Raw genomic sequence first — 13,298 nt, forward strand, 5'->3', positions numbered from 1 at the left:
CTCCCCCACTTGTATGTATGTGTGTGTGTGTGTCTCAAAATAACATTTTTTAAAAAAGAATTACTCTCTAAATAAATTTGGGCAAAAATCATGTACAGATCGATTTAACTGTAGGTGATGCATTTACTTGTCAGTGAATTTTTATATAGTTTCTAATTGAATTGTAATATAAATTTGTCTTTAGATGTTAAACTTTTTAGGCCAGAAATATTATAATGAAAATATGCAACATTACACTGTATCATTAACCAATCAGTCCACAACAAACTAAACTATGACAAAAGTAAAGTAAGATTATTCATTGCTTCATTAATTCAGCAAATGTTTATTGGTTACCTACTATGTACCACGCAACAACAACAAAATCTGCCTTCATGGCGCTCATATTCTACTAGAACTAAAAAGCAGAAATAGCAGTTGAAGGGGCGTCTGGGTGACTCATTCTGTTAAGCGTCCGACTTCAGCTCAGGTCATGATCTCTTGGTTCGCAGGTTTGAGGCCCGCATCAGGCTCTTTGCTGTCAGCATGGAGTCTGCTTCAGATCCTCATACCCCTCTTTCTCTGCCCCTTCCTCACTCTTTCTCTTTCTCTCAAAAGTAAATAAACATCAAAAAAAAAAAAAAAAAAAAAAGGATAGTTGAACATTATAGGATCAACTTAGGACATTACCAGTGGTCTTTCAAACTGTCCTTTGAGGGGCGCCTGGGTGGCTCAGTCGGTTAAGCGTCCGACTTCAGCCAGGTCACGATCTCGCGGTCCGTGAGTTCGAGCCCCGCGTCAGGCTCTGGGGCTGATGGCTCAGAGCCTGGAGCCTGTTTCCAATTCTGTGTCTCCCTCTCTCTCTGCCCCTCCCCCGTTCATGCTCTGTCTCTCTCTGTCCCAAAAATAAATAAAAAACGTTGAAAAAAAAAAATTCAAACTGTCCTTTGAGATGGGCCTAGAATACTTTTTTTTTTTTTTTAATTTTTTTTAACCTTTATTTATTTTTGAGGCAGAGGGAGACAGAGCATGAATGGGGAGGGTCAGAGAGAGGGAGACACAGAATCTGAAACAGGCTCCAGGCTCTGAGCTGTCAGCACAGAGCCCGACGCGGGGTTCCAACTCACGGACTGCGAGATCACGACTTGAGCCGGAGTCCAACGCTTAACCGACTGAGCCACCCAGGCGCCCCGAGATGGGCCTAGAATACTTTTAAATGCCTGCCTTGTGCATGATCTTTAGTCTTGTCTCAGTCAAAATTGGATTATGAATTGAATTGTATTGGTATTGTTAGAATCTAGGTGAAAATAGGCCTGAGAATTCATGAGTAAATGATCCATTTCTCAGAGTAATAAAGTGTAGAATATCAAAAATTAAATGAGCACTTTCCCCTCCCTCAATATAATCTATTTCCTCAGGAGTTGTTTCTAGCCAATTAGCTGTGAGACCAGCTGAAGTAAGACAAAATTTCAGATATTTACAAATCAAAATATTTACAAAGATAGCCATCCTGGTCATATACCATATGCCACTTTAAAATCCTCTCTGTAGCTGGTATTTCTTCTCAGTATCAAACTAAGGAGTTTAACAGCTATGCCTTCTGGGGAATTTGTATGTGTCTCCACAGGGTTTCAAAGTAGTGGTAAACACTTAGATTCAGAATTTGGCTAGATGTTCAGTTCAGAGGACTATCATTTGTGGTATCAGTAGGCTCCACTAAATGCCAGTAGTGCAGACTTGAGATAAAAAAAAGAAAGAAAAGGAATCAAGGAGGAAAAGTAGATATGCCAAAATGGTAAAACCTACGTTATCTGCTATATATTATGTCTCCGTAGTGTAAATCTGTAACTATTCCTGCAGAATGAAGGAGAGGGAAGTAGAAAATACTTGCTGGTTTTGCTTTGGAGATTTAATTGGTAAACCTACAATAATTCTTAAATTTCTGAAAAGAAAAAAATTTAAGTCCTGTTTAAAAGAACTTAGCAAATACACGTTTTCTAAGACATTAATATAGAAAAGCAAAGTCTGTCTGGTTACTTGGTGGTATATGCTAATGAGACACTTGAGTTTTGTTGAGAGAAATGTTCCCACAATCCTATGGCCCTTACAAACTTTTGATTTTATGCTGCTGGGCAGCCATATGCTAAGAGGAGAGTTGTGATTGAGTAGCTTTTACCTGGAGATTTCTAAGCTGTATCCTACAATTTACTGTGGCTGTGTTGATTGGTGCAATTCATAGTACCTCGAAAGGGCCCTGAGGCGTATAGCTCGATAACTGAACTGCTTAAGCTTGTTGTTATCTAACCTGGCTCATATCAGGAGGCCTCAAGCCACTACTGCTTCAAAAAAGGGAGGACACATTTTGATACACCAGTTTTATATTTCATGCTACCAGCATAGCATCAAAAAATAGACATTTAGGGGCGCCCAGGTGGCTCAGTCACTTGAGCTTCCGACTCTTGATTTCAGCTCAGGTCATGATCACAGGGTTTTGGGATCAAGCCCTGTGATAGGTGCTGAGTGTGAAGCCTGTTTAAAATTCATTCTCTCCGGGTGCCTGGGTGGCTCAGTCAGTTGAGTGTCTGACTTCGGCTCAGATCATGATCTCACAGTTCGTGAGTTTGAGCCCCGCATTGGGCTCTGGGCTGACAGCTCGGAGCCTGGAGCCTGCTTCATATTATGTGTCTCCTTCTCTCTCTGCCCCTCCCCGCTCACACTCTGTCTCTCTCTCAGAAATAAACATTAAAAAAAAAATTTTTTTTTAAAGATTCATTTTCTCTCTCTCTCTCTCTCTCTCTCTCTCTCTCTCTCTCTCTCTTTCTTTCTTTCTCTCTCCCTCTCCCTCTCTCTCCTCCCCACCCCATTCCCCTCTCCCCTGCTCGCACACTTTCTCTCTCTCCCTCAAAAAAAAAAAAAAAAAAAAGAAATTTAAATCATGACTAAGTCAACATATTATAGAATGAAATAGTTGATGATTTTAAACCTTCTTTCTTTTTGTGTGTGTGTGTGTACAGCGATGAAAACTACTGGTTGTAACTTAGATAAGGTAAATATTCTTCCCAGTGCTCTGATCACTCCACTCATATCAAGCAGTATGATTAAGAGTGAAGATGTTACTCCAATGGAAGTAACAGAAAAAAGATCTTCCCCTATTTTTAAGGTAAGCTGCATTGATAAGTGCTCTACATCTTAATCTGTTATAAAAATTGCTATATTTTTAATAGTTTGATTACCTTTCCCCATGTTTATGCCTTTTACTTTTCCTGTTTCTTTCACATGTGTTTCTCTTTGGTTGCAGTTAATGAGTTTTGCTTTTCAGAGTGAATACTTTTACCAACCAATAAAATAGTCTGCAAAGTGACTTCTAATATATATTTTGGTAAGGAAGGAATTAATGTTAGCTGTACCTGTGGGATGTAGGGCATTAATGACAGTATAGGTTTAGTATTTTCAGAATTGGAGATGTTTTTTATTTCCTTTTTTTCCCCCAGTCTTTTTCTATAACTCTCTTTCCCTTTCTCACTTATAACTTTCCCCCCTATAATTCTACCAATGATCCACAAAATGGAGATACTTTAAAATTTACTATTAATGTGTTCTTCCTGTCCTAAGCATATCAATAACTGATTATTCTAGTTTTTTGTTTGGCTGTCTTCACTTACAACATTTGTTAAAAAGAGGGGCCCCTGAGTGGCTCAGTTGGTTGAGCACCCCTCTTGATTTCGTTTCAGGTCATGATCTCATAGTTCATGGGTTCGAGTCATGCATCAGGCTCTGCACTGACAGCGGGATTCTCTCTCTGGCCCTCCTCTGCTCACGTACTCACTCTCTCTCAAAATAAATAAATAAACTTAAGAAAAAAAGATATCCTGATGACAGTCAGATGTCATGGTATCCCTGAGAATCAATCTTGCACCTGTTTTCCAACAGAATAATGTAGAGTAGAAATTGGTCCTGCATATATGTGTGTTTTTAGAATAATAATTTTTGAAGTGTCATATGAGCTAATTTAATGTTTATATACACATATTATTTGGGGATTTTTATTTTTTAGACTACAAAGACAGTTGGATCAACTCAACAAACATTAGAAAATATCTCTAACATAGCAGGAAATGGGTCTTTTTCATCATCATCATCTTCCCACTTACCTTCTGAAAATGAAAAGCAGCAGCAGATTCAGCCCAAGACCTACAACCCAGACACCCTGACAACTATCCAGACACAGGACATTTCACAGCCTGGTACCTTTCCAGCAGTTTCTGCTTCTAGTCAGCTGCCCAACAGTGATGCACTGCTGCAGCCGGCTACACCATTTCAGACAAGAGACACTCAGTCCAGAGAAGTATTACAATCTGATGGCACAGTGGTTAATTTGTCACACCTGACTGAGTCATCCCAGCAACAGCAGCAGTCACCACTACAAGAACAAGCACAGACTTTACAGCAGCAGATGTCATCAAATATTTTCCCATCCCCAAACAGCGTGAGTCAGCTACAGAATACGATTCAGCATTTGCAAGCCGGAAGTTTTACGGGCAGTACTGCTAGTGGCAGCAGTGGAAATGTTGACTTGGTCCAGCAAGTTTTAGAGGCACAACAACAGTTATCTTCAGTTTTGTTTTCTGCTCCAGATGGTAATGAGAATGTTCAAGAACAGCTTAGCGCAGACATTTTTCAACAAGTCAGTCAAATTCAAAACAGCGTAAGCCCTGGAATGTTCTCCTCAACGGAGCCAACAGTCCATACTAGACCAGATAATTTAATAGCTGGAAGAGCCGAAAGTGTTCACCCACAGAGCGAAAACACATTATCCAATCAGCAACAGCAACAGCAGCAGCAGCAAGTGATGGAATCATCGGCTGCAATGGTGATGGAGATGCAACAGAGTATCTGTCAGGCAGCTGCCCAGATTCAGTCGGAGTTATTTCCTTCCCCGGCTTCAGCAAATGGAAACCTTCAGCAATCTCCAGTTTACCAGCAGACCTCTCACATGATGAGCGCATTATCTACCAACGAGGACATGCAAATGCAGTGCGAATTGTTCTCTTCTCCCCCTGCAGTTTCTGGAAATGAAACTACTACAACCACCACGCAGCAGGTTGCCACCCCTGGCACTACCATGTTTCAGACATCAAGTTCAGGAGATGGAGAAGAGACTGGAGCACAAGCCAAGCAGATTCAGAACAGTGTCTTTCAGACCATGGTCCAGATGCAACATAGTGGGGACAGTCAACCTCAAGTAAACCTTTTCTCCTCTACGAAAAGTATGATGGGTGTTCAGAATAATGGTACTCAGCAACAAGGTAATGGTTTATTCCAGCAAAGTAATGAGATGATGTCCCTCCAATCTGGGAATTTTTTGCAGCAGTCTTCTCATTCACAGGCTCCACTTTTTCATCCCCAAAATCCTATTGCTGATGCTCAGAACCTTTCCCAGGAAACTCAAGGTTCTATTTTTCATAGCCCAAGTCCTATCGTTCACAGTCAGACTTCTACAACGTCCTCGGAACAAATGCAGCCTCCGATGTTTCACTCGCAAAGTACCATGGCTGTGCTACAGGGCTCTTCTGTTCCTCAAGACCAGCAGTCAGCCAACATCTTTCTTTCCCAGAGTCCAATGAATAATCTTCAAAGTAACACTGTAGCCCAAGAAGAACAGATTTCATTTTTTGCAGCTCAGAACTCAATTTCTCCGCTTCAGTCCACATCTAACACTGAGCAGCAAGCTGCTTTTCAACAGCAGGCTCCAATATCACACATCCAGACCCCTATGCTTTCCCAGGAACAGGCCCAGCCCTCCCAGCAAGGTATATTTCAGCCTCAGGTGTCCCTGGGCTCCCTTCCTCCAAATCCAATGCCTCAAAACCAACAAGGAACAATTTTCCAGTCACAGCACTCAATGGTTGCCATCCAGAGTAACTCTCCATCCCAGGAACAGCAGCAGCAGCAACAGCAGCAGCAGCAGCAGCAGCAACAGCAACAACAGCAGAGCATTTTATTCAGTAATCAGAACACCATGGCTACAATGGCATCTCAGAAGCAGCCACCGCCAAACATGATATTCAACCCAAGTCCAAACGCGCTGGCTAACCAGGAGCAACAGAATCAGTCCATCTTTCACCAACAAAATAATATGGCCCCCATGAACCAAGAGCAGCAGCCCATGCAATTTCAGAACCAGCCTACAGTTTCCTCTCTTCAGAACCCAGGTCCTACCCAGTCTGAGTCGCCACAGACTTCCTTGTTCCATAGCTCTCCTCAGATTCAGTTAGTCCAAGGGTCACCCAGTTCTCAAGAGCAGCAAGTAACACTGTTCCTCTCTCCAGCATCCATGTCTGCTTTGCAGACCAGTATGAACCAACAAGACATGCAGCAGTCTCCTCTTTATTCCCCTCAGAACAACATGCCTGGAATCCAAGGAGCCACAGCTTCACCTCAACCACAGGCTACTTTATTTCACAACACTACTGGAGGCACCATGAACCAACTACAGAATTCTCCTGGCTCATCTCAACAGACTTCAGGAATGTTCTTATTTGGCATTCAAAATAGTAAGAAACTCTAAATTTATTTCTTAAATGTTAGTGGCTGAGATGGTCAAATTCTTACTCTTATTAAAAGGAAGCAAAACACGGTGGTTTTAAGAACACAGATTGTAGTTAGAACTGAGTTCAATCCCAGCCATACCACTTACATACTGTGAGATCTTAGAGAAGTTATTTGACCTGCAGATGGTTCAATTTCCACATCTAAATGGTGGTAATAATTATATACTTGAAAAGGATATTGGGAGGACTAAATGTGGTAATGAATATAAATGAATGCATTTACCATTTTAAGCTGTAAACTTGAAAATGAAGTAAGAATGACAGAAAATATCTCTGCCAATTAAAGTAAGTAGTTTCCAAGGAGGTTAACCCATCGTTAATGTTTACATACCAAGGAAAGCATGTAGGACTGACTTATGATGCCAACTAAGCAAAGTTGTATTTTTATACTGCTTTGAGTAAACCTGGGATGAATTCCAGTACTGTTCGGTAAAAACCGTTTTGGAGGGCTATCAGTTGCCTCACTTCTAGTTCTATATTGAGTAAACACAATAGTGAATTTCCCCCAACAACTAATAAATATCTTCTTATGAACCTTAACAGAAAGTAACTAATCAAGTAGCTTCTCTATTTTAAATATCTCTGCAGACTGTAGTCAGCTTTTAACTTCTGGACCAGCTACATTGCCAGATCAGTTGATGGCCATAAGTCAGCCAGGCCAACCACAGAATGAGGGCCAGCCACCTGTGACAACACTTCTTTCTCAGCAAATGCCAGAGAGTTCTTCACTAACGTCCTCTATAAACACCAACCAGAACATTGAAAAGATTGATTTGCTTGTTTCATTGCAAAACCAAGGGAACAACTTGACTGGCACCTTTTAACTGGATAAGTAAGTATTGCATTTTGGTTTCTTTTTTATTGAAAAGCATCAATAAATTTTATTATTCTTATCAGATTTAGGTTTAAGTAATAACACTTTTTAGACCCTACTCTTTTGAAATACGGCTTTCTCACAAGATGGTATTTTTAGGGACACTTGGGTGGTCCATCTCTTGATTTTAGCTCGGGTCATGATCTCACGGGCTTGTGAGATCGAGCCCCACATCAGGCTCTGTGCTGACAGAGTGGGACCTGCTTGAGATTCCCTCCCCTCTCTCTCTCTCTCAAAATAAAATGTAAGATGATACTTTTTAAATTTGAATAAATTATTCTGGATGATAGCTTGTGGTCATAGTATTGATACTAGGCAATCCTTTTGGTTCTAAGTTTCTTCAACACGGAATGACAGAACACCTGATCAATGTACTATTGATTGGATATAATTAAGTCTTATTTCTCCCTTCCGCAAGAAATAAATACTGAGTCAGAAAAGTGTGTGGAAGTATAATATGATGCAGTATCATTTATAGTATTGTAATAGACTTTGGAATCTTTCAGGGTAGCAGGAAATTTGTAATTTTGTTCCCTCCTTAGTGAGTTATATTCAACTTCTTCTTCTTTTTTAGAAATTCCATGAAGAAAATTCTGATTCCAAGATGTCCTGAGATCATGTGATTCCATGAGGATTTTTGAACTGTTACTTTAAAAACAAAACAAAGTATGAAAAACTGTGATTGAGTAAATGGATAGATTTTACTCTTACTGCAAAAGAGCACACCTGTGCTGCCTGTTGCAGTGATTAGCCACCGTTGTTAACATCTTCATATTTTATATTCCTAATAACAGTGATGACTGAGAATCTATTTGAGTTTCCAGCTGACAGAATTAATTGTTGCTATTTTCCTAGGCGCTATTCCTTTGAAAGTATAGTTCAAATTCAAAAGCTGGACTGCTCAGTTATTATTGCTATTAGAAAATAATTCATATTGTCATGTTTACTTTTGTTCTTCATTCATATTTTCTTACCTGCATTGTTTTAGTCAAGTAATGGCTTTTGAAAAAGGAAAGTTCAAATAGTAACTAAAAGTAAGGCTGTGGTTTTCCAATATAAATAGCACAGCTATTGGCCAAAATGAAGGAATCTTTTTTCAGTTTTTATGGAGAAACTGAAGGGGTAACATTCTGACAAGTTAACTGTAGTAAGAGCTCTACACAGATAAGAGGCCTCTTTATTGCAAAGGCAGACAACACACAATCTAGGAACAGCTGAAATGCTATTGATTTTATTTTCCAGAGAGTTGTTCATTCTCTGTGTTTCTATTAAGGGTTTTAGCCATACCTGTGCAGAGAAGAATAATTATCTTGCTCTATCAAAAAAATGAAGGGGTTAATACATGGTAAATTGTGTTCTGATATCCTCCTATAGCAGTTAAAACTGACAGAGCAACTTCAGTCTGTTTTCTTCTTATCCCCGTCTTGGACCGGTGTTCCCTTTTTATGTTCATTTTTATTATTTTCCCCCTCTTCTTCACTTTATTTTAGACAATTAGTAATATACTACGAGCTTTGTGACCCTGTAGCAACTTAAAGGAAAAGGCCGCTTTGGTCTGGGGTAACCCAGCAACTCCTGCAGCACAGGCAGGGTGGTGGGCCACTCTTTTAGGAGTGAGGGGAGCTGATTCCTGAGAAACAAGAAACAATGCATTTTTTCCCCCATGAACGGTGCTGTCCTGAAGTCTTCAAATTTTTCCCTCTAATAGGAAACAGTGTACATTTTAATTTAAAAAAAAAAAAAAAAAAGCAAACTAAAATTTCTTGAAACATCACTTCTCCCTAAACTGCAGTGAGTGTAATTCACTTGTCACCTCAGTGCTTTACAGTTTGAAGTGGTCACTTATCTGATGGTTCCCACAAGCCTTAGGCTTTACAGGGTCATATCATTGACTTAAAATGAAGAATTAACTTGTGTTACGTCTCTAGAGAGCAAAATTACACACTCCAGAATTTGCAGTTGCAGTTGTAGCATTAGTTACACAGTTTTGGGTGTTCTTGCCACCCACGGGATGCCTGCTTCTCACGACAACCTGTCGTTTGGGCACGTGCTTACGTCTCATTTTCCTTTTGGCATGTAGAAAGCTGTTTATACAGTTTAAGGCCAAATTGTGTGTGGCTTCTATATGTAGATAAGATGTTTTGGTATTCATGTCTGTTTCATTTATTTTTATTAAGTGTACAAAAAAAATAGCCTGTTAATTATTTGTTGAAGGCTACTTTTCTGTTGTGTTGTTTTTTTTTTTTTAATTTGTTTTCTATCCTATACATTCAGTTGAACTTTGTGGAATTGTGGTGTTGGTTTTGTTTATACAGCCAGATTTTTTTCCCCCTTTTTGTGGTCCTCCTTAGTTCTTTGAATGTGCTCTTCTCCTAATTTGTTTTTTCTCTTTGTTCTTATATATTCTTCCCTCCACCCTGACCCTTTCTTTCTTTCTCTCTCTGATTGAGAGGCATTGAATTACGTTTTCAGTAGTACAGGCTTCTTGCCGATATGAAGGGAACTTTTCAGAAAGAGACCTACTCTGGGTCATTTACTTTTGAATACAGTTTTCAATCGTTCAAGTTTTGGATGGTTTATATCTAATGTGTGTTTCATTTTTTTGGAAAGCTATATTTTGTATTTAGGAAATGGTATACTATTTTGCTATTTGTACTGAGTGAGTACATTGGCATAAATATAGAAATTTATATATATACATATATATAAACTATTCTTTTTTTGCCACACATTTTTGTGGTAAATTTGTGAGTTTGTCTGATGTTCTACCACAACGTGGCGTCTGATAACAGTGAGGGGGGGTTTGTTATGTCTTTATTGAGTATTTAAGTATCTTTTGAAACAAATGACCTGTTCATCTGTGGCCATTCCATCAGGCAGTTCCTTGATGTTATTAGTGGGCTAAAGGCAGCTTACTGTGTGTTTGCTGGATCTTTCACTCAGCAAAATGTTAGAGTAAGGAAACCCATCAGGCAATTGTGTCAGATGGTGTTTCATGAGAATGAGCCATTCAGTCTTTGCTCACTATATATTTAATATTTTATTGTTGTTATTGTTATTATTAATTGGCTTTCTGTATTCTATACCTTTTATTTATAATAACACTAAAAAAAACCCCACAAACCATGTTTGTAATTTTAATAACGTTTTCCCCATCTTGTAATATCCAGAGCTACTTTATAGATTCTCTGAACCAAAAGCATTTTCCTCAATAGATCATCTCTCCCCACCGCATCAGGGAAAATTACCCAATATAGTTCAGGTTATGAGAAGGACCAGCCACACAATCCAGTGCTTCAGTTTTAACATGTAAAACTCTAACTGCAGAGGTATAAAGAGGTATAAAGAACTTACCCAGCAGGTATAAAAATAAGAAGTAGAAATAAAATACTGTAAGTTTATTTCTGAGTTTTCTGACTTTTTTTCTAAGAGATTACACAGGAGACTCAGGAAGTCTATTTGCTCACCAAGTTTCAACTAGAATGTTTCTTAGCACTGCTCTGTGGATGAAGTGGTGGCAAGAAGACTGGCTTGTGTGCTGACTTCTGTTCTGTTGTTTCGCAAGAGGCTTATCATCGTAAAATGCTGATCGCCAATGCCAAGTTACCAGGGACCAATTTTCTGTTTTATAGTATCTAAGTTTAGAACAGAACATACACCTGAACTGTAGTGGCTTGATTGGATGGAGGCAGAAAACCCAAATTTTATTTTCATAAATTTTGTGGTTATTTATACAAGGGCTGTGCTATGCTACCACATTCTTATTCAATAATGATGGATATTTTTTTTAACATCGTTAAATGTTCCCTACCCCTAAAGGTCACTGTTAAGTACAGCATTCTGACTATTTGGTTACAAAAGACATTTGTCTTCTTACTAAAGAGTTAGCTCAGTGGTCAGTGGTTGATACGTGTGCTAAAAATACAATTTCCAGATTAATGTTACAAATAATAGCGATCTATGAGAGAGACTCCATGAGCCAGCAAAGGCCTTGAAAGCAACAATTTATTAAATTTATTTATGGCAGAAGGACCTAAATAAACTCTGAACCTTTTTTTAGTCCTTTATATTGTTATATTCAGTTGCTCTTGCTTTAGCAAATCACCTTAATGCTTGGAGCTTATCTTTCTGTGTGTGTGTGTGTGTGTGTGTGTGTGTGTGTGTGTGTGTGTATGTGTGTGTTGTTCCTTATTGTCATTCCATGATATATCCACACCAACAGGGGAGAAGACAACTAGAAATCATATTTGCCTCAGAGCTTTATCATGTTACCTTTGTAATTAGAGCAGCCAATGCAAATCAGTTTTTGCCAGACTCTCTGGAACAGGTTTTTAAAGGGCTTTATTTATTATAAAAAGCAGAATTAATGAGGGACCCCCCTTTCTTCCTTTCTTTTTGTGGTAATTTTGTCTACGCTGTAGTTGAGAATTTCATTATAGTGCATTTCTTATCCATCAGAACCTCAGTTAATCTGCCTAGGAAAAATAATGTCAAAGCAAATGAGAAAAAAGTTCTATCTGAGTCCCCCTAGAACTAAAGTAATAATTCTTTTTGGCCATCTAAACTGTTTTAGACACTTGTTTTAGAAGAGTGAAATCAAAGACCAGAATTAAATGCTTTAATAATCAAAGTCTCAAATGTGACTTATAAATACTCACTAGGAGTAATTTGAGAATTATTCATCATTCTGATGAAAATTTCTGTTCTAAGATTTGTTAATTTTTTTTCTAATTAATTGAAAACTTGATGAGGTCTGTTAGCTTTAGTTTCAAAAAGTTTCAGAAAACTTTTTTGACAAAAAAGTTATGACCACAGGCTTCATCCCTAACCAGTACAGCCATGTTCTGTCTGCACACCTTGCTTATTTGGAGGGACTCCATGAAGACAAAGACTGTATAGTTCAGCAGCTCTATTAGGAAAAAAACTCAGAGCACATTCCCTACTAAGTTAGGTATATCCATATTAAAAAGAGGTTTTCTCCTCCGCTTATTTGTGTCACTAGAGCTAAATCGTGGACATAATGTTCATAATGCAGTAAATATCAGAGTAATTCCTATAGTATCATTTGTGAATTGCCTCAGTACTCTAATTAATTCTTTAATTCCCATTTATTTTCATGCCATTCTAGCCTCATTGATTAATAAAATTCTATTTTTACTCCACTTTCTCTTTCAGAGAAAAAATTTTTTAATTAATATTTTATATCTAGACTGAATGCATATGGAAAAGTGCCTTTCTACCATAATAGTGCCCCTTTCTTGTAATTTCATTTTTCACTATTGCCAAAAACAAATAAATGATTTCAGTAGGCCCCATCTTTTGATTATTTCATTTAGCATTCTTTTCTCCATTTTTCTATCACCAGAGAAAACAACTTCATAAGTCTCTCCCTTTGGCATAAGAGTAACAGAGAGATACATTGCTAGAATTGTTCCTTTGGGGGAGGGTAAATAATAGATTATAGAACTAGGGGCACCTGGGTGGCCCAGTCGCTTAAGTGCCAACTGTGGCTCAGGTCATGATCTCACAGTTCATAAGATCAAGCCCTCCATCGGGCTCTGTGCTGCAGCTCAGAGCCTGAAGCCTGCTTCGGATTCTGTGACTCCCTCTCTCTCTCTCTCTCTGTCCCTCCCCTGCTTGCACTCTGTCTCTGAAAAATAAAATAAACATTAGAGTTACAGTGTTGAGGCTTTATGTAAATTATCTAAATTTGACTTCATCTCGACCAACTAATGATAGGTCTTATCTGAATGCTAATGAAAATTTTATTGTCTGCGAGACTCCATGCACACAAATGTTTGTAGTTAAATTTCAGGAAGGAAGTATTTAAAACA

General features: G+C 38.6%; 1 protein-coding gene across 10 annotated transcripts in view; it reads left to right on the forward strand.

Moving 5' to 3' along the window:
- NFAT5 (nuclear factor of activated T cells 5) overlaps nucleotides 1–11,531 on the forward strand; it is a 115,910-nt gene extending 104,379 nt beyond the window's left edge. For all 10 annotated transcript variants that reach the window (XM_058706950.1, XM_058706951.1, XM_058706953.1 and 7 more), the window contains 4 exons: nucleotides 2,994–3,139; nucleotides 4,034–6,533; nucleotides 7,179–7,422; nucleotides 8,039–11,531. In XM_058706950.1, coding sequence (XP_058562933.1) covers nucleotides 2,994–3,139; nucleotides 4,034–6,533; nucleotides 7,179–7,414 — 2,882 coding nt within the window. In that variant the 3' untranslated portion in view covers nucleotides 7,415–7,422; nucleotides 8,039–11,531. The remainder of the gene's footprint in view (nucleotides 1–2,993; nucleotides 3,140–4,033; nucleotides 6,534–7,178; nucleotides 7,423–8,038) is intronic.
- Nucleotides 11,532–13,298: the final 1,767 nt, after the last annotated feature.

This window comes from Neofelis nebulosa, chromosome 17 (genome assembly GCF_028018385.1).
Source record: "Neofelis nebulosa isolate mNeoNeb1 chromosome 17, mNeoNeb1.pri, whole genome shotgun sequence".
In the NCBI taxonomy this organism is placed as follows: domain Eukaryota; kingdom Metazoa; phylum Chordata; class Mammalia; order Carnivora; family Felidae; genus Neofelis; species Neofelis nebulosa.